At 35.1% G+C, this 19,300-nt stretch overlaps 4 protein-coding genes across 6 annotated transcripts; 2 read left to right on the top strand and 2 right to left on the bottom strand.

Moving 5' to 3' along the window:
* Window positions 1-3,153: 3,153 nt before the first annotated feature.
* On the bottom strand, window positions 3,154-8,376 carry LOC106121830 (uncharacterized). Its single transcript, XM_013317658.1, has 6 exons — window positions 8,003-8,376; window positions 5,863-6,395; window positions 5,110-5,385; window positions 4,613-4,723; window positions 3,404-3,550; window positions 3,154-3,316 (listed from the first exon to the last, which is right to left on the bottom strand). Exons 1-6 carry the CDS (start codon window positions 8,021-8,023, stop codon window positions 3,190-3,192), a joined length of 1,215 nt encoding a protein of 404 aa, XP_013173112.1. The 5' UTR covers window positions 8,024-8,376; the 3' UTR covers window positions 3,154-3,189.
* Window positions 8,377-8,844: 468 nt separating this feature from the next.
* LOC106121641 (uncharacterized) lies at window positions 8,845-11,507 on the bottom strand. Its single transcript, XM_013317360.1, has 4 exons — window positions 11,130-11,507; window positions 10,274-10,426; window positions 9,582-9,744; window positions 8,845-9,457 (listed from the first exon to the last, which is right to left on the bottom strand). Exons 1-4 carry the CDS (start codon window positions 11,220-11,222, stop codon window positions 9,303-9,305), a joined length of 564 nt encoding a protein of 187 aa, XP_013172814.1. The 5' UTR covers window positions 11,223-11,507; the 3' UTR covers window positions 8,845-9,302.
* A 606-nt stretch (window positions 11,508-12,113) lies between these two features.
* Window positions 12,114-14,774, top strand: LOC106121616 (uncharacterized). Its single transcript, XM_013317334.1, has 4 exons — window positions 12,114-12,454; window positions 13,634-13,801; window positions 13,899-14,058; window positions 14,271-14,774. Exons 1-4 carry the CDS (start codon window positions 12,374-12,376, stop codon window positions 14,399-14,401), a joined length of 540 nt encoding a protein of 179 aa, XP_013172788.1. The 5' UTR covers window positions 12,114-12,373; the 3' UTR covers window positions 14,402-14,774.
* A 302-nt stretch (window positions 14,775-15,076) lies between these two features.
* On the top strand, window positions 15,077-19,072 carry LOC106121597 (uncharacterized). 3 transcript variants are annotated; one of them, XM_013317311.1, is made up of 5 exons: window positions 15,077-15,218; window positions 16,646-16,743; window positions 17,020-17,208; window positions 17,286-17,439; window positions 17,522-19,072. In XM_013317311.1, the coding sequence occupies exons 2-5, from the start codon at window positions 16,663-16,665 to the stop codon at window positions 17,614-17,616; spliced, it is 519 nt and encodes a 172-aa protein (XP_013172765.1). In that variant the 5' UTR covers window positions 15,077-15,218; window positions 16,646-16,662; the 3' UTR covers window positions 17,617-19,072. The 3 variants fall into 3 exon arrangements, with proteins under 3 accessions (XP_013172765.1, XP_013172762.1, XP_013172763.1); XM_013317308.1 differs by having other exon boundaries at window positions 16,636-16,743; XM_013317309.1 differs by lacking the exon at window positions 15,077-15,218 and adding an exon at window positions 15,386-15,404 and having other exon boundaries at window positions 16,636-16,743.
* The last annotated feature ends 228 nt before the right edge of the window (window positions 19,073-19,300 follow it).

Below are 19,300 nucleotides of genomic sequence, written 5' to 3'. Positions count from 1 at the left end.
CGTCGGATAAAAGTATTTCAAAATCGGATAAGTTCGAATCCAGGACCTGTAAGTTAGTTATTACGTGCTTTAACCTCTGAGCCAGTGACGCTCTCGCTATTTGTTTAATCTTTATATTTCTTAGATTATGACTTTAACGGAGTTTACAAAAAAGAGGCGATGTCATATTTATGTACATAAACATATTTATATATTTATGTACATAAACATATTTATGTACGTTATTGTGGAAACGAAAAGCAAACACTTCATTTCAAACAATGACTAATCTTAGGACTTTGTTTTCCTTTCTTTGCTCTATTATTAGCGCAATGAGGTATTCTTTATTATAAGAAAAGGAAGTCAGCAAACAAGAACAAGTAGTTATTTGTTTTCCACATACATCTTTCTATTGTTTTGATAAACAATTAGAAAAATTCAAAGCATTTTACAATTCCAAGTCCTTCCTTCAGTGCATAATCATTTGCAGGTCCGTTGTATAATATTTCACTCGTAAGGTCCACGTTATTGTCCGCGTGTCCACTGTCGACGGCGATACGTCACATAACATTGGTGAAGTACCATGTTATCCAATGTGACCGCACCTCAAAACTTGAATGAAATTCAAGTTTCGAAAGAAATGGAGGACGGGTAAGATGGAACCGGATATTAGACATTGTGATGTGATTTTTATGTTTATTAACTAATATTTTTGTTTTCTACAATCTGTGTAAATCTCCCTAGTACTGTAGTTCCTAACAGAAACATACATTAACTTGTACACAGTCTTTTACTTAAATTTTTTTATTCTAGAAAAAACTAAATATTAAAAAAGCTTAGCTTTATCAAGAAGATTACTGCTTCATATTATTATAGTTAGTTTATATTTAAGTTACAATTTATGCGAGTGTTACTGTTCAAAGAAATGAGACATATAGTATTTTGTCGATTGGTAAAGTGTGTCAAGTAAAACTGATGGACGGAGGATTATGTATGAAATGACATTCGCCGCTGACACTTACGTAACAGACAGAGAAATGATATTCAAGTACAAAAACTTTTACTTTTAACAGCGGCATGGGAAAGAAACTTTGTTTATTATTTATTTCATGATTAAGAAATTAAAATATTAAAATATTAAGGTAATTTACGTCCTAACTGACTTACCTTATTGCCTTATTTATAATTCATACGTATACTAGTGGTCTTTATACTTTTAATATTTATAGTTCCGTTTTACGCAAAAATACATAATGTTTACGCTATATTTGAATAGTATTGATGAACTTTAAGATACACAAGTATAACTCGGTTGTAGTGAGGTGAAAGCGGATGATAACAGAGGAACGGAGCACCGGCCGCGAGCTGCGAGCTGACTCTACGCTCCACTTGCACTCTGCCTGGTGCACAACTCAACACTTTCTTTACTAAGATTAACAACTGATAAACGTTTGCCTTCATAAAGTACAAATAATATACTTTTTAAATATTAACTAAAGGGTTAATGGTCTTTCGTTTTAAACTGCACAAAGCACTTTTCGTGTTTTATTTTACTACACGAAATAAGTTCAAAGTAATATCAAAAGCTCGCAAACTTTAACTTAAGTAAAAAGCAGAGAAATTGTCGTCAAATTTGTATATGAATGAAATCTATACATTTATTTATACATCATCAACACAAATAAGAAATCAGTAATCATAGGAGTGCTTATGTAATACATTGCGACTTAGTTTTGATAGATATTTATTAATTAGAAAACATCTCCGACAAAAAAAGGTAATATAAACTGAATAAGTAATGTTCATGTTGTCAAATGAATTCACAATTGTTTCACTAAAATTCACTAAATGTTTTTCCTTAAAGAGGAAACAAGATTTGTTGTTTGTTTCAAAACGTTAGTTAAATATATTGTTTAGGTACGACTTTACTATTTATTGCAACATTGAAACAATGGCGCGCAAAATTGTTACAACATAAAGGCAGTTTCACACGACCGGCGCGGCCCAGCAGTGGGACAATAGGGCAAGGGACAACTTGTTACTGATATTAACACAACACGATCCTCGCTCACCTCTGACTGCTGAAACCAAAAGCAGCGAATTCTTTAACTGTACTTTCACGTTTTTATTTGTGTTGATCTGAATTAATGTTATATAGATTTTTTTTATTTTTATTAAAATTTAGAAAATAAGTAATGCCACATAAAAGAGTACTAATGTATACAAAGTAGTTTTTAATCAATTTCATATTTTGACCAACAAAAGAACGTTTAGATTGTTGCATTTAAGTGGTCGACTTTTTTCAGTGAGCATTCTTAAAACAGTGAATTATTCTTTAATTGTAGTGGTTTTATCGAGTAACGTTATATAAGGTGTAATGTGTTACACAGAGAGCTCGCGTGCCTCTGTGTCCGGAGTCCGGTTGTGCCGCGCTCAAAGTGCGTCCATGAAAACAGCGGGTTGTGTTCATTTAACCATTACTACCTAAGCAAATAAAACTTATGAAAGTACAAAGTATAAAATTTAAACATAATATGTATGTCATAAATATTATACCTAGGTATTTAGTTATATTCGGGTTTACCAAAACATTAACATCCATTTTAAAAAGATCGAAATCCGTTACATCCGTAAGCATATTTCTGTTGTCTTTAATTTGTGTTATGAGACGGTGTTAGATTGTTTTATTAGATAGTAACTCGCCGACTTCGTGGCTACACATGTTTTTCCCCATAGCATGTAAATAAAAAAAAATATCGAAAGTCTTTTCGTTTGTCACTTGTTACAATGCATTCAATCGAGGTGATGACCACAACACCCGACATGAGGCTCGTCATTACCTGCCTCGTCATCATCAGTGCGCGCTACTTGAAGATATCTCTTATAACAGCTGGCTAACGTTACTGATTACCTTTCTAGTTTTCTCATCTCGTTTATTTTGTTCTTTCGTACTTATTTGGATGATATGAACGGTTACGTAAGCTTTATTATTTGTCAGTTTTGTTAATTTAATTGGTTGTTGAAGATATTTTAAGCAATTAATATAATTACTCGTTTACAAGGCGGGTATGGTATCGTATGTAATGTCTTATTACGACCAATTAACTTTGTTTTCAATTTTTAATTGAATAATAACTCGAAAATGTTTTTAAATGTTTTATTGCTTACAAAATAGTTAAATTAAACATTGTATATGTTTTTGTTGAATCTTCATATGTTTATATGTTGGTGCTGAGCGCGGTGGTATGTGAGCAGCCAGTGCAGCAGGTCGGTGAGAGCACGAGGATCCTCGCAGCGCAGCTTGTGGCACTGCTTGGCTCGCCGCGCGATGCTCGCACTGACAACAATGAGGAGCACATTGCATCACACTGCATCTGTACTGCTACAGACAGGAATAATCGCAGCGATTTAGTTCCATACTCACTCGTAGTGTCTGTCAGAATGTATCTCGCAAAGCAAACGACGTTTGCAGTCCTCGCTGACGGCCGGGAGTGCCGGGAGTGCCGGGAGTGTCGGGAGGGCGGGGGACCGCCAGGACTCTCTCAGGTCGCGAGACGCACGTTTGAACTGTCTGATAACAAAACTTTTATTTGTTTAAAAGACAAAAGCAATATGATAGTAGTGTAAAAAAAGAGGACTGAACTGCCCCCAGGTTAAGTTTTTTATATTCTCGGCTAGACTACAGAGACATGTGTTGTAATGTGACAATGTACCGTGTGGTCAGCAAATAGAGATGCACTGCGAGTGTCGCAGAGAAAATACTGAGTTGCATTCAGTGCGCAATAAATCGCATTTCTATTTTGTACGATCTCGACAAACTTTTCTTATTCATATATATCGTGCCTTTATCGTTAATTATATATTACTAATTTCACTTTTATTTGATGTGTTTTCCTTCACGTTTATACATTACATCTGCTGATCCTACTTTTTTAAAGAACAACGATTGTTAATCATCATTAAAAGTTAAATAAGCTTAATACCATATCTTATTAGTTATTTTTACATAAATTTACGTCACTTTGAGAGCCGGAAACTGCCTATAATACTAAATTGATTTAATTATCTTAGATGTGAAACTTCGTCGTGGATCACGTGCTGTGGCGAGGTTTGTTTCTATACTCAATAATGTTATAACGCAGCAGCAAAATATGCAATGTTTTAGATGACAGGAAACGAATATTATAAGTTATCAAAGTCCGCGTGTTACGTTTTCATATAAAAGAGTCAAACGGTACAGTTGTAACATTTGCATGCACCGGAAGTTAGTGAGGAATGTCTCCCACTTTGTAGACTACCGATGCACGCGAACTGCACGAGTATGTAATGTCAAAATTTATACAACTACTTTTTATGTAAGTTGTATGTAAACTTGTAGAAACTTTTTAATCTTATATTACATATCAAAGTTAGCTATATAATGTTTGTGGTGACTAAAGCCTAATTTAATATAACAACAAACTTGTTCATTTGTTCAAACCAAATTCAAATCAAGTAACTATTTATCTGAGGCACAAACACTTGATATTCACTTCCTAATTAGAATCGAAGTCAAGCTGTAACTACACCGACGTGGGTAGGAAATAAACGTCCTCGACTATACGTGTGTTATTGTAAAGTATAAATATCTGACGTGTTGTTTGGATCCTCGATGGTGAGTATGGAGGGAGTGAGCGCGGACACGATGAGACCGACAGGAAGCAGCGCCCTCACCAACTGGAGAACACTCTGCCAGGGATTTGCTCTGAAATTTACAACAAGATAGAAACAACATTATTCTGTAATTTAGGCAATACGTTTCTAATCTCAACCGATTAGTTAAAACGCAAAGTCATAGGAAAGAGCGAACTATAGTGTAATTAAATAGAAAACATCTAAAATAAATACAAAGAAGTAATTACAAATAATAAAGGCTTAAAAGTAATATGTAAAATAGAAAGGCCTTGAATGGAGAATGACGAGTCAGATTCATTGCTAGATAAAGGAAGAAAGACGAATAATAATAGATATCTTTATACTACAACTTATAATTTGCTATTAGTTACAGTTTTCGCGACTCACTTTAGAAAACCTATTAAAAATATATTTTCTCTTTCACTTTACTAGTATATCAAACAAATCTTTACGTACCTTTTTTTGAGAGAATTGTCTTTAACATTGTCAATAGAATCCGGGGGATAATCATTGTCTTCATAGGAGTTTGGTTTCTCTCTTAAAACGTCGGGCAGTCTGTAAAGCCCCCCGGCGGGTATCCTGACGGGCGCTTCTATCGTCGGTTTTGACTGCAAGCTCTGTCCACCCCATACTGAAGAGCTGTCGACAGCTGAATATGTTTCGTATTTGTAAGGGAAAGCGACGTATCCCTTGTGCTGATTGTTGTGTGGCTTGAACTGATCTCTCGGAGACCTGCATATCAAAATGCTCAATTTATATTATTCCAGTTCAGTGAATCGAGTGCTGGATAAAACTGGAATAATGTAAATCCTGTCATCGTGGAATACATTTTGTGTTTGTTACATTAAAAAATTGAAACTAAATATGTCGGAATGTAGCGTGTAGTTAACAAAATCTAATTAAGTGCAGACTCAGCTCAGTAATTAAGTCTACCAGAAAATAATTATTTACTTTCTTACGAAATCTAATCTAAAATAATTGAAGTTTTTTGTTGAATTTCTAGTACATTCCTTTTATTCAACTATTTTACTTATTTTTATAATTGTTTCTAAATCAGACTTGAAAGTTAATTACGACATTTTTATAAATAACTTTTTAATAATTCTTGTGTTAGTCATGGATCCTTAAAAACAATTAAATTATTTCAGAGAAAGAAAGTAACATTAAGATATCATCAAAGTATCTGTTTTAATTATAAAAAAAACTCACCCGAAAAATGTAGGCGTTTCTAGTGTCGGTGCAGGAGTACTATGAGTATTAAAAGGAGAATCATCTAAAGTATCATAGTAAGAGTTTAGATGTGGACTCGGCTTAAACTCTTTCTTAAATTTTAGTTCATTTTCTTTGTACTTCTTAAGTACTTCCTTTCCATTCTCAGGATCTGTTTCATCTTCGTCCACATTGTTTTCTTTTGTAACCGTTGTTGAATATTTTGATTCTCTGTATTCATCTTTTACTTGCTTAATATGATTCGTATCTTTGCAATTCTTGGCGCTTAGTATTTCTTCGTCTTCATGTTTTGGGACAGCAAAGCTTGTGTTAATCTTCCAAGTCGTTCTATCTATTTTGCGATGCTTTTCGGATACTACATTTGTACGTTCTGTCGTATACTTTACAAATGTGTTCTTATCCACGGGGTACAGCGTTGTTGTGTTAAACTTAGCATCGGAATTTTCTTCTGCATTTTCGATAAATTGAATGCATTGCACGATAGTTATTATGAAAATTGTACAAATGAATGTCTAAAACAATAAACTTTTATTATAGAATTACTTCGCTTGAATTTGTTACATTATTTAATAATTTTTAGCTTTCTCATTCAGCTGTAGATAATTTTTTTATTCAAGAACTAAGGTTATTGTAATTGGATTTTTTTGAATGAAAAGCTGATTTCTAAATTAATTAGTAATAACCAAATGTAAGAATAAAAATTTACGTTGGTTATGGTGATTGTGTTGTGAAGTCTATTGACATCGAGAAAGTGTGAGTTAAGGGTTAGTTAGGGGCAGAGGTCAGAGGTTCGAAGCTCGCTCAATACCCAAAGCCATTACAACATAATTTAAACCGATACATTGTAGTAATCACATATAATTATGATAACATGTGAAAATTCCACTTCGTCATTAATATGATGAAAAAAACAATAATAACTAAAAAAAACAATAAATTTATTGAGCTAATTAACGCTTATTAACAGTAAGAAAAATATTGTTCTTTCGCAAAGATCAGATTAAATAATGACAATTTTGATTTTCATGTTCATAATTACTATAAATGAAACAATATTATTATTTCCTTCGAGAGTTAAACGGACAAACAATCGGAACTGGTTTACTCTTCTACTGATCTATTACTTTAGTATATGTGGTTTTCTAAATAAAGTAATAATAAAGTATGTACTATGTATGTCTGTCCATCTGGATTGCGTAGTCTAACATCTCCATGACCCAGTGCGTGGCACACGAGTGCGGAATTACAAGCGTGGTACAGTCGAGGACATTTATTTGCTACCCGTTTCAGTGAAAGTAAGGTTGAAAACTTGTCATAGCAATATGCTAAATTATAGTTCTCGTGATGACAGTTTGCTGCACGATGTTCCAAGTGGGAAGCGAATTTAATTCTTGGTCTGTACATGGCGATGTGGATGGCTATGGCTTGCGTAATTCCAGCACTTTCACCACTCGCCATGTCACTGACCCGCGCCCGCTCGACACCACAAGGCCGTCTGTTTATGGGGGCTACGGAATTGGCATAACCATTGAAAATTATGCAAAAACTTTCCTATTACACATGACACTTTGCTTTATTAGGAATCTATGACTTAATTTTTGCTTGAACATGTGCTGTGCTTTCATGGTATATTAGTAAAATTGCTTGATATACTAAAGAATTTTCAATCGTAAACTTAGACAGTTTTAAAAGCTAACTTTTTGAATATGTCTTTTTAAATTACGCGTTGTGCGTTTTTTATGAATGAGTAATGTGGTCTTGAGGCGGCAATGACGATACGTGTGTAAGGCCCTTGAAGCAGGTGCACTGCTATATAGAAAGTTTGGGTACAGACAGACAGACTGCTGTACCTCTCTACTGACTCGTGCAATCGCCCAACTAAGTAATACTAGTAAAAAGCTAGTGATGCCAGCTCATTTTATGCGTTAGACGTTTTTATTGTTATTTTATGTCTCAATAAACTAAAACAAATAAATTATCATTGAATATATAAAGAAAGAAGAGATTCAATAGAAATTAAAGCATTCTAAACGAAATTTATACAAAAATTGGACTATAAATAAGTAATGCAATAATATAAATGACAGCATGCAGAGTAAGGTACAGTAAATGAACTTACCAGTATGAAGTTGTGTTCCATGATGTCCCTGCAGCAGTAGAGAGCAACCGCTTCACCACTCTTATTTATAATATGTAACGTGTGCGGTTGTTCACAGCGCGACGTGACGTGACGTGACGCGACACTTCCCTATTGTTCGTGCTTTCTTAAATATTGTAGGTCTGACAGACTTGTGCCACAAACTGTACCTTGTCGATAAACTCACCAATAACCAAATGTTTATTATATAATTCTATGTCGTATTATTTCGCACGTAACTTTATTATAGAAATAAATGGTTACTTATAAAGTAAGCGTAGCTTTTCTACTTATAAATAAATAATTATAATGACTTCCGTTTCCTTAAATTAAGACGTGAGCTGTACCTGTACCTGTACCTGTACCTGTACCTGTACCTGTACCTGTACCTGTACCTGTACCTGTACCTGTACCTGTACCTGTACCTGTACCTGTACCTGTACCTGTACCTGTGTACCTGTACCTGTACCTGTACCTGTACCTGTACCTGTACCTGTACCTGTACCTGTACCTGTACCTGTACCTGTACCTGTACCTGTACCTGTACCTGTACCTGTACCTGTACCTGTACCTGTACCTGTGAGGTGTACTCGTGTAATTATCGTGAATCAATTAAAGTGAAATATCGTCTTAACTTTGAACAGATACATCGATACTAAAATCACGCAATTAAAAGTAGTTTATTTAGTTTTATTTATATTACACTTGTATATTAGATAACATCGTACGTGTATGTAATTCCGGGTGTTTTTCTGTTAGTCTATGTAGCTGTTAAAATGATGTATCTACTCATAAGAGAGTTTAAATACTTTGTGTTGTCAAGTGATGATTTTATCTTTAACCCTCTTTTAGCACTTTTAAAATATTTTTGGTTAACATTGTCGAACATACAGTTTCGATACGTTGTATCCCATCCTTAGTTAATCGTTGAATTTTCCAGTTGGACGCGTCGCCATGTCGCCGCGTATTGTCTCGCTGAGCGGACAACTGATTACTTACATCTTTGTATATCAACTCTTATGTCTTATGAACAACGCGTCATCATGTGCAAGGTGTTTGGAAATTGAAAAACTTAAAAAGGTTTGAATTTGCCTAATTTAATCAGCCTTTTAATATCAATACTAACTTAAACTTAAGCAATTACTGTCGCATCCATCTTTTAATCGTCGCTTAATTAGTGGATTTCTCATACTAAATCTACGCTAAGGTTCTCCCTTAACGACCTGAGTATGGATTTAACACAGTAAAGTTATAACAAACACCGATAGCCAGATAGTTGAAGTCAGACCGCGGCCTCGTATCCTTCATAGAGCAGCGTGTGAGGAAGGCGAGGCGCGCGCCTGCTCCTCATCAGCCGCCGCTCCACCTCGCTCCTCTCCTCCAGCATCAGCTCCACGCGCCGGCTCTCCACCACGCACGACGAGTAGTACAGTATCACTGAAAATCAAAACAAACACTATCAAATTATTTCACTTTTCAACAAATACGTTGCAATATTATCATTTTGTCTTCAATTATCACTTAACTTTTATTTGCTACACTTGTTAAATAAATAACTCACCAGCGTAAACAAAGTACACGGAAACCATTGTACTGATGTCGGTAGAGCTGCTCCCTTCTGCTGGCAGGGCCATCAGCACCGTGCCCAGCAGCGCCATGCCCACCAGCACCACACTCGACACCCATGATAACACCACCCACGGCCACAGACACTTTGCTTTTTGCTACGAACAAAGATAGAATAAACGGAATAAATGTAAAAGAGATAGACTAACAGCTCGGCTTAGTTAGCACCTAAAACAATGCCAGTTGAGTTTGAGTCACGAATTGTGACTTGGATTACCATTGTTTATAACGATTTTATTTATTTTGCTATCTCAAAATATATTTAAAGTTACATTACTTCCAAAGAATCCTTTTTTTAAACACAAAAAAATGTAAACTAATTTTTGCTATAATATTGCAGCAGGCGTTTTGTGTTCTTTCTTTCTATCGATACAAAGTGTATCTCTGTTTTATGTTGGAAATGAATCATATTTCCGCTTAAAATTAAATTTCACAAGCAGTAAATGATATCGACTTATAGTAAAGTTGTAAAACAATAACTGATACATATTATCTACAAACATTTTGTTAAGTGCGATAATTTAATTCAATGGAATGAAATATTTAAAAGTTCGTACTTATAATTTGATTTCCGAACTATTGCAATAAAATGTGTATTTCGTTGAGGAGCATAAGTTATCCACTTACCTTAAAAGCTCCATATGTCATAAGACAGGTGGGCAGCAGCGCGGCGGCGGCCGAGGCGCTCACCAGGCCGTAGAACAGGCGTCTCTGGGGCTCCAGATAGTCGAGTTGTGCAGACACCAGCCCGTACACCAGTGATATTAGTGTTGTTAACACCTGCAAACACCTTTATTATAAGCTGTGTTAGTGCTGCAACATATCTAAATATGTAATAAACGATAATGTAATTTATCACTTGTCATACATTTCTATGACCCATACTTAAAGAATGTGTCATTGTCATCATACAATATGATCCTCTGTGAATATAAAGATGTCGTTAAGTCTCTTTCTTTTTTTGGAAATACGCGGTACAAGCTGTTAATCAAAGAATATCCTCGATGTTTAAAGATGCGGAGTACACGAAATATTAGATTAAGAATTTTTACATTTCATCGAAATAACATTTAATAATCCGGCTAAATATTTCTGCAGTACTATTAAAATTAAACTTTATCAGCTTGAGGAGGAGCTTGTTATTGAGAAACATTTTATTGATACGTAGAATCGAGTCATTTTGTTTCATATTGTGAAAAGCCGGTACTTCCCCGGGATATAGCACGGGCATGGCACTAGCATTTTTCCCAATACAATTCCTTCTAATATGAAGTATTTTTTATGGAGCGACGCAACTTTGTTGGATTAAAATAGATCGACAGTGCTTTTAAAAATATTCACAATAAAATATTATAAAAAAGCAACAATAACTTTATCGATGTTTTTGAATTGTCAATATGACTATAATTGTTGCAATTTCTTAATCTTTATCTTTTATATTAATTTCACATTGTTTATAAGATATTGCGAAATTGGTACTTACCATGTGCACCACACCCAGTATCTTAGTTCCCAGTTCCAAACTGACACAACAACAACAAACTTCCATCGGCAAACACATCGTTACTGCTTTCATAAGATTTACACCATGTTGGTTGCACTGATCAAAGTTGAGTTAACCAGTCTACTGCTGGAGTGACCACAACTTTGTAATGAAGTGCTCCGGCGCCGACAGAAGGCGTTACTGTGCTCGATACTGTGTGATAAGTGATAACACAAGCACCGTGATGTAATTAAGGAATGTATACTATCCGTTTAACAGGAAATTCCTAATCTCTTCAAAAATATCTTTAATCTTATAAATTGTAATTGAATAAATTGATAACATCAACACGTCAGTCAAAACGCCTTTTTCCGTTTGTAAAATAAATATAATGGAACTATATACACATTTATACTAACAATTCTGTTTATCTGTGTTTGCAACTACATTTCCTAACATTGTTAACTTTTCCCGCGTTATTCTCTATTTATTTTCTCTTATAGTTTTCTATAAATTAAAAGGCAAAGGTCTTAGTGGCCATTATGCCACCTATTTGGCAGAACGCAAACTTCTTGTCTTCCAAAGAGATAGAATAAATAATTCTTCACTTAACAGTAATTCAATTTATTTGTGATATTCGTTACAGATAAGTTATAGATTATAGTATCGAATTGTATCGACGACAGTTTATCTATTTTTTTAATTATCATTATAAAGTATGATCTTAATCAGACGGAACTAACAATTTAGAATAGTCGCTGGAGTCCAATTAGTTTTTTTTTTATTTTTACGTATTAGATAACAAACTACTGTTATCACGGAACTAAGGTTATGCTAAATGGAACGTCTAGAAGTGGCAATGACATCACACCAAAAATTATATGCCATTCGGAATAAGAATTGGTCATTAAATTAAAAAGATTATAGAGAAGCACTCCTAGAGTGACTATTATTAAAATTATTTCAAGGGCTTCCAATTCGAGTTACGTATAATTGCTTGAATTAGCACTGACATTGTAAAGAACAGTGATAAAAATATTGCAAATGAAGTCATCAAAACACGTAATAAATTATTGTTTATCTTAAGGTAGATTGTGTTGATAACAATATTAGCTTCGTCCACTCAGTCGAGGTACGCGTGTTTTGTTGAGCGTACGTACGACACGGCGAACTAATCTCCGTCTGACTTCATAGTGCACAAATAGACGCATGTGTTTATATTGTACAGTTACTTGTGGCACAACATGGGAGTTCCCATGGTTAATAAGTGTTGCTATTGTGTCAGTCTACACAAGGGAACGCTAATCATTGCCTACGCGTATACAGTAAGTATTATCTTTATCAGAATATCTCGATGGCTCGTTGCATTGTTAAACAATTTTTGTTTAAATTATCTTAATAAAAACTAATTGAATACATACAGAATACAGAGAAAGCATATTGATATGATTGTCCTGATGATTAAGTACAGTTTAGAGTTAATTTGTCCGTCAAATGTTTTCTTAGATATGTTTTTCTTAGTCCCCAAGTGAGAGGAAAATCTGCACAATGCATAATTAAACAAATTATTGATAGTGACGATACGAATATTGTTATTAATTATGTATATACAAATACGTTCTAGAAACAATTATGCGAGAGGACAATCCAATTAAAATAATAATAGTTAAAAGTATTAGGTCTTGGTAATCGCTATACTATTTAAAAGTAACAAAATTCTATCCACAGTGTTAACAAGTGTGTATAATTTACACTGCCAAATAATTGTAAAATGTTTCGCTTGACGTAAATATTAAAATTAGAAATGGTTAAACAGTTATTTCACCGGTCGAAACATTAATAGTAACCGGGTTTCCACTATCGTGACATTAATATATATTTTTGTCTCTGTTTTGTCAATGAGTATATAAGGGATGACAATATGCATACTTCTAGAGTAATGGGGTATGTCATCAGTAAACAAATGATATGAGCATTCTTTCTAACTTTGACAGTCCAGACTCTATTATAAGATACAAACTTTACGGCAGCTCTACTGCGGATAAAAGAAAGCGCGCGATGAGGTGTACCCAGCTCCTGCATGCCGGCGTCCCGAAAATTGTAATATCCTTAGTCAGATATGTCTTGTGTAACATTACGAGCCGTTGTAAATTTTGAATAGTACTGTACTATTTTGCCGATAGTAGTAAGTAACGAAGCGAGCGTGCCTATTGCCTACTCTCGTGTTTACTAAACAAATATAAACCGTGACGTCACGGCCTTGGCACTCAGTTTAATCTTTACAGCCGCTTCATTGTAACTGTTGCCTTATCTTTATCACTAATGTTTTATTCGGGTTCTAGTTGAGATATATTCAGGAGGGCAAACATGAAAAGACGTTTAGTCATAATTTATAATTTTTTTATACTCCTCGACTTTTAAAAAGTTAGTAATGCAACATCTTCATAGTTGTCGATGCTTTCAGTTTTGCCTCCATTATTAAATTAGCATTTATTTGTGGCCAGGTATGGGCGCTTCTGGAGCTGACAGCGTATTGTTTGCTGGTGACGCTTGCACCTCTGGGCCGCGAGGGCGCCATCTCCGCAAACAAACACGCTCTCTACGTCACTGCGGCGGCAGTCAGCGGGGTGCACCTGCTATGCTCTTTGCTGCTCATTATAGCAGCATATAAGGTTCATATTTTACCTATTCACCTCGTTTTAGTGAGTCTGTGTACACTAAGAAACTTATTTCTTATTTTCTAAAGGAAATTATTGCATTACTTTCCAGAAGTTGGCGTCGCTCACATTACCGTGGACGATAGTGACAGGCATCCTCACTGCGATTTTCTTCGTGATGTGTCTGACGGGCATCAGTCTCATCCTTCAGGACTCCGGAGAGATGCTGGGCGTTGAGGCCGTCGTCATCTTCGTGCATCTCATGAGAGCTTGTGAGTACAACAATGTTCAAACGAAAAGACTTCAAGGAGAAAATTGAAAGCCTAGAAATACTCCTGATACATTGGAAGTAGCCTCCTAAAAAAATAGTAGAAGTGAACATGACATTCGTTACCAAAGTCTGTACATAATTTTATTTCAAACGTAAAGTACAGGTGAAGATTTTTAATTTCTGTTTTAGTATATTTATATATGTATATTGCAGGTGTGTCAGTGTACTGCATAGTGATAGTGCACAGCCGGCACAAGCAGATCATGTACGAGGAGGACGAGCAGAGGTTCCAGCACTCGGCGCGCCTCTACAAGGCGGTGCGCACCTCAGAACCTGCTGCGTGAAGCGCTGGAGATGTTCTACACGCTACTTGAATGTGGGCGCAAATAGCAATGCAAAGAATGAATACTCACAGTATGGAATGCGTTCAAACTAAATAGCTAAACTGATTTGTTTCATCAGACTAGCGAAGTGTCCAAAGTCTAGAAGTTATAAATCTGGCGACAAAAAAATTAAATTTATATTAAAAATGCTTTAGTCGTATGTCATATTTTATAGTTTTAATAAATATGTAGATAGATAATTATTATAGATATATAATTTTAAAATTATCTTATTGTAATAGCTCAGCATCTTGTAATACCAATTAGTGAATTTGATTAAATGGTTACAAATATTGAAATTATGTTGGGCTGTGGTTAATTTTAAATCTCATTATGCCTGAAACGATTGTTATTTATGAATGTATTTGTTATTTAATTACTATAACAAATAAACGTATTATAAGAATATCTTGTTTTATTGATACTTACAAAAAATGTGTTTTACTGACTCCTCTTAGTCCCCCATAAACATTCATATATCATTATATTATATTTTTTACTATTCTCATTTATTAGTTTGATATATAAAAAAGATACAGTTTTTTTAGTATTTAATAGAAAGATTTAACATGTTGTCAGTTAAAAGGGTAAAACGGAACGTAGTTATTGATTTTTACGTCAACGGATGACGTCAATAGATGTAAAACTGGAATTTGGTTGCGCACTTTTGCGTTTAAGCTCTTTTTCTTTAAGAAACAATAAATAACTTGTTGGGTTTGTTTGTTGAGTGATTAAATTTTTTAAATCAATAAAAGTTCGATTTGAATTCTTTTTACAGGTAGGTTAATATCTTTATTTGCCGTTAATAGATCTGAAACATATTTAGAGTTAATACATATTTAAAAAAATCAAGTATAGTAATAAAATACAAACGCAACCTTGAATGAGACATTTTTATTCGTACCAATGTAAATTAATAATTCACATTGTGTCTGACTACAAGAGTTTAAAAGCAGACAAACATGTATGTATTTGAACTTGAATGTGTCTATTTTTTTTTTCCTAGTTTCTCTTCCCATGGCATTAATTTACAAATAGATTAAGAGTTATCTAATTAAACTATATTTTAAACTATCATGATATCTTGGTCCATGAGGTTGGGCAGAATTATGCATGCAACAAATCCATATTTTTACCTATCTGTTGCCTTTTTCAACCAGGAATTTCCTGCTATTTTTATAATGTCGTCTGACCATTGGACTTTGGGTCGTCCTCTCATTCTCTTAACTTTTCCTAGACCAGACCATAGGGTTGCCTTATTTTTCATCTAGAGTGCGCATAATTTTCCCGTTCATTTCCACTTAGACATTGTGCTCAGCATCCTGCGACTATTATTTTTGTTTTTTGTCTGATCATTTGACTTTTGTGTTTATTAGTCTAATGCCTAGGATGCTTCTCGCCATTGCTCTTTGGCCAAATTATGAAAATTATATATTGTTTAAATAAATAAGATATTTGAAATGAAATTATAATTAGCTAGGATATTCTTTTTATTTTGTATAACGAAGCGTTTAACTATGATCCAATCAGATGGCAAATGATGATGTGATGGAAAGAACTTTGTTAAATTTAAGAAAAAAGTCTATTGTGTTTAAGGTTTCTTTGTATTACAAATGGCTACCTGGTAAACCTTAGCTAACCAATCAATATATTGTTTTCAAATGTTGAGTGATGTTATGTAGATAGGACATTACAATAATTTATTACAGTTTGTTGTTATTGTGGACAGGGTGAGGCCGTGCCCTTGACTGCCCACTAGGTTTTACACTAGCCCCGCCTGCCACTGAGTGGTATAAAACATAAGAATTTTAAATTTATCCTATATTTTATTGAAATGAAAATATTTTAACTAACCCAAATGAAAAGAGTAATATCTCTTCTCTTGTAAGATAGTTATGGTGTAACTTTTGTCCAATGACTTGGTTTGTTAATTCCAATACAACAGTTTCATTTGTATTGAGATAACTGGTGATAACATCTGAGGCTGATAAGAGATAAGTAACATAAAATACTATATTGTCTTGAATTACTTTCTTTTTGTTTGTTTCTTGTTGTTATTCCATTATGGCCTGTCTCGGCAATTTAGAATTGAAAGACACTTTTTCGGAATTTGCTAGATGTTTTTCCAAATTTATATGTGTCAACTAAGGTTATGTAAAACTTTAAAATAAAAAAAAGTTAATGTCTGTTTCCAGAGGTAGGGAGCCAGTGAGAGGTGCAGCATGGGTCTGCCGCACATCACCAAGTTCTGCTGGTGCATGAGCCTCGAGCTCGGCTCCAAGGTCATCGGATATGTACATCTGGTTAGTACGATTTAGCTAAAATCATCCTATTATAATATCTTTCCAGAACATTTAATATTATTTCTTCATATTTGTGTGTGCACTCTGTTGAACTAATAAGACCACACAGTAGAATTTTGTTTCACATATAAGCAGCATTTCTTAAGACTTTTTAAAATCTCTCTATCTTCCCTCTAAGATATGCTGTACAATAGTAATGAAATGGCGGGGTTGGAACCCAGGAGCGTACGTATTTGCGGTGGAAGGTCAGCTTATTGATTATGCATTGTGGCGCAGATGTTCGCAGTGGCGAGCGTGACATTGGGCGCGGCCACATCGGGCAGCGCGTGGGGGCAGGTCACCTTGGAGTGGGAGACCGAGGGGGAAACCGTGTACGCGCAGCTGGCCACCGCCTCGCTCGCCGTCGCCTGCTTCGGTCTGGTGCACGTGGGGCTCGCGATCACGCTCATATACGCCGCGCACAAGGTCGCCATTCACTCTCATCATATTCGACAGCCGGTACCGAGGTCGCGAGGTGCTCAACAACATTGTGTGTCGTTTAGCGCAAGACGACGGTGGTGCGCCTGTGGGCGTGGTTTATGTGCGCGCTGTGGATCGCCGGCTTGATCTACGTGCTGGTGTCCTCCTTCGCCACGCGCTCGCTCGGCTCCGGCTCCGACATCTTCCTCGCCTTCCTCGAGGGCGTCGTGTTCTTCGGTCAGTGCTGCCCCGTTGCCTCCGCCCCCGCCTCCGCCCCCGTCCCGGCGGCGCGTGTCATGTTGTATGTTGCGTGTTGCAGGCACGTTGGCGTACTGCATCCTGTGCGTGCACAGCTACTACCTGGTGCTGCGCTCCGGCGCCGACATGCAGGGACCCTCCAAGCTGGACTACTAGCCGCGCCCCGCAACCCCCCGCCGACCCCCCGCCGGTAACACCTTACTTAATAAATGTAGGTCGTTCTTCTGTAGTGACTCCTCGCAGCCTTACCGCCTCACAGCAGCCCACACCAGATGTTGGTAGCGCGGCCACTCCGCGCTCTCCTCGCTCTCCTCGCTCTCCTCGCCTCGTCTGCCAACATTGAGGAGGCACGACAAGATGACATGCATGAACCCACCCATAATACTTATTGATGTAATTCCTGAACTTGGACTCAGTAGATGATTGATGTTGTAATAAAATTGCAGAAATTGCATTATTATGATAAGAAAAGTAATTGTATATTCATTTTGTTAAGCTTTGTTTGTTATGTACTTAACTACAATGACTTGTTGATAAGTTACAGAACAATTCTGTACATGTCAATATCTCTTATATGTTATATAATTTTGAAGTTATGTAGAACAGAAGTAGAATCTCTGAAGTTGCGGTTACGATTTTGATCTGAATCAACTAAATTTCTATTTTATTTATACAAAAATGGAAATACTTAAATTATATAATAACAAAAATTCTAAAGTCTTATGAATGTACTTTTGCCAAATATTTTGCATTTATTGTGCTTTTTTTTTAAATTTTACTCGACAGCAAATTTATTGTGTTTTTGTACGCTTAATGCGATGTTGTTTCAATACAATACGTTTCAAATAAGAATTTTTTAAATATAGAAAAAATATGACTACTAATATTTTTTTTAAATGTTTATTTATATTTTTTTACTCGGAGATGCCAAAAAAATATGTTTCAAAAGACTTAAACTGTCCGTACGTTTTTTTAGATTTGACATCTATGACGTCACAAGATGGCGTGTGTTATGACACATTTTTATTTTGAACGCATTGTATTCGTTGTTGTAGATGTTTCTAGATAATTAAGTGTTTACGATAAGGAACTAGATTTAAGTTTATTATTGCTCGACAACTTTTGTATTCCTGCCTTTTTAAACGCCTAAGTTATTTTTTCACAACAATTCCGACTTGTTATTTTAAGATGAGATTCAGTATTTATTTATTATATTATTCTAAAGGTCTAAGCAAAAAATAAAACTACTACTTTTTTCTATTTAGATTTTGGAAAATGTTTACTTTATATACACCCAGTGAAAATATTTCGAATATCTGTTTAAATATTTATATTTATTTGAACAATATAACTTTGTTGAAGATTTTCTTATTTTAGTGGCATGATATTAAGAAAAGTGTGCCATAATTTACCATACAAAGTTGACAAAACCATGAAATATATATTTACAGCTAGAGAGGTGTATTGTTACAAGAGGCCACGCCACTATTTACACAAATGTTTGCAGTTCTCGATTTATTCTGAATGTTGCCATATTTTATAAATTGTTTAGAAATGATTCCATTATGTATATCTACAAATATTATGAATAAATGTTTACATTGCTTTAGTATTTTATTACATTTTGTCCCCAAGCTTTCCCACTTTAGTGTATCCTTAATAAATTGCTTGTCAGATATCAGAGTGTTCTGTGGTACGTTCAGGGATCTGTATAATATTAATAGCCTATTGTTTTTTTTGCTTGGAATGATAAGTTTGCTTCTTTCCGATTTGAAAGCTCTATTATTCCTATTAATGTTACATGACAGCTTATTGTATCTCAATTATTAGTTCCAATCTA

The sequence above is a fragment of the Papilio xuthus genome, unplaced genomic scaffold (assembly GCF_000836235.2).
Source record: "Papilio xuthus unplaced genomic scaffold, Pxut_1.1 DF826938.1, whole genome shotgun sequence".
In the NCBI taxonomy this organism is placed as follows: domain Eukaryota; kingdom Metazoa; phylum Arthropoda; class Insecta; order Lepidoptera; family Papilionidae; genus Papilio; species Papilio xuthus.
The sequence above is the reverse complement of the archived record's forward strand: the minus strand, read 5'-3'. Positions and strand labels throughout refer to the sequence as shown.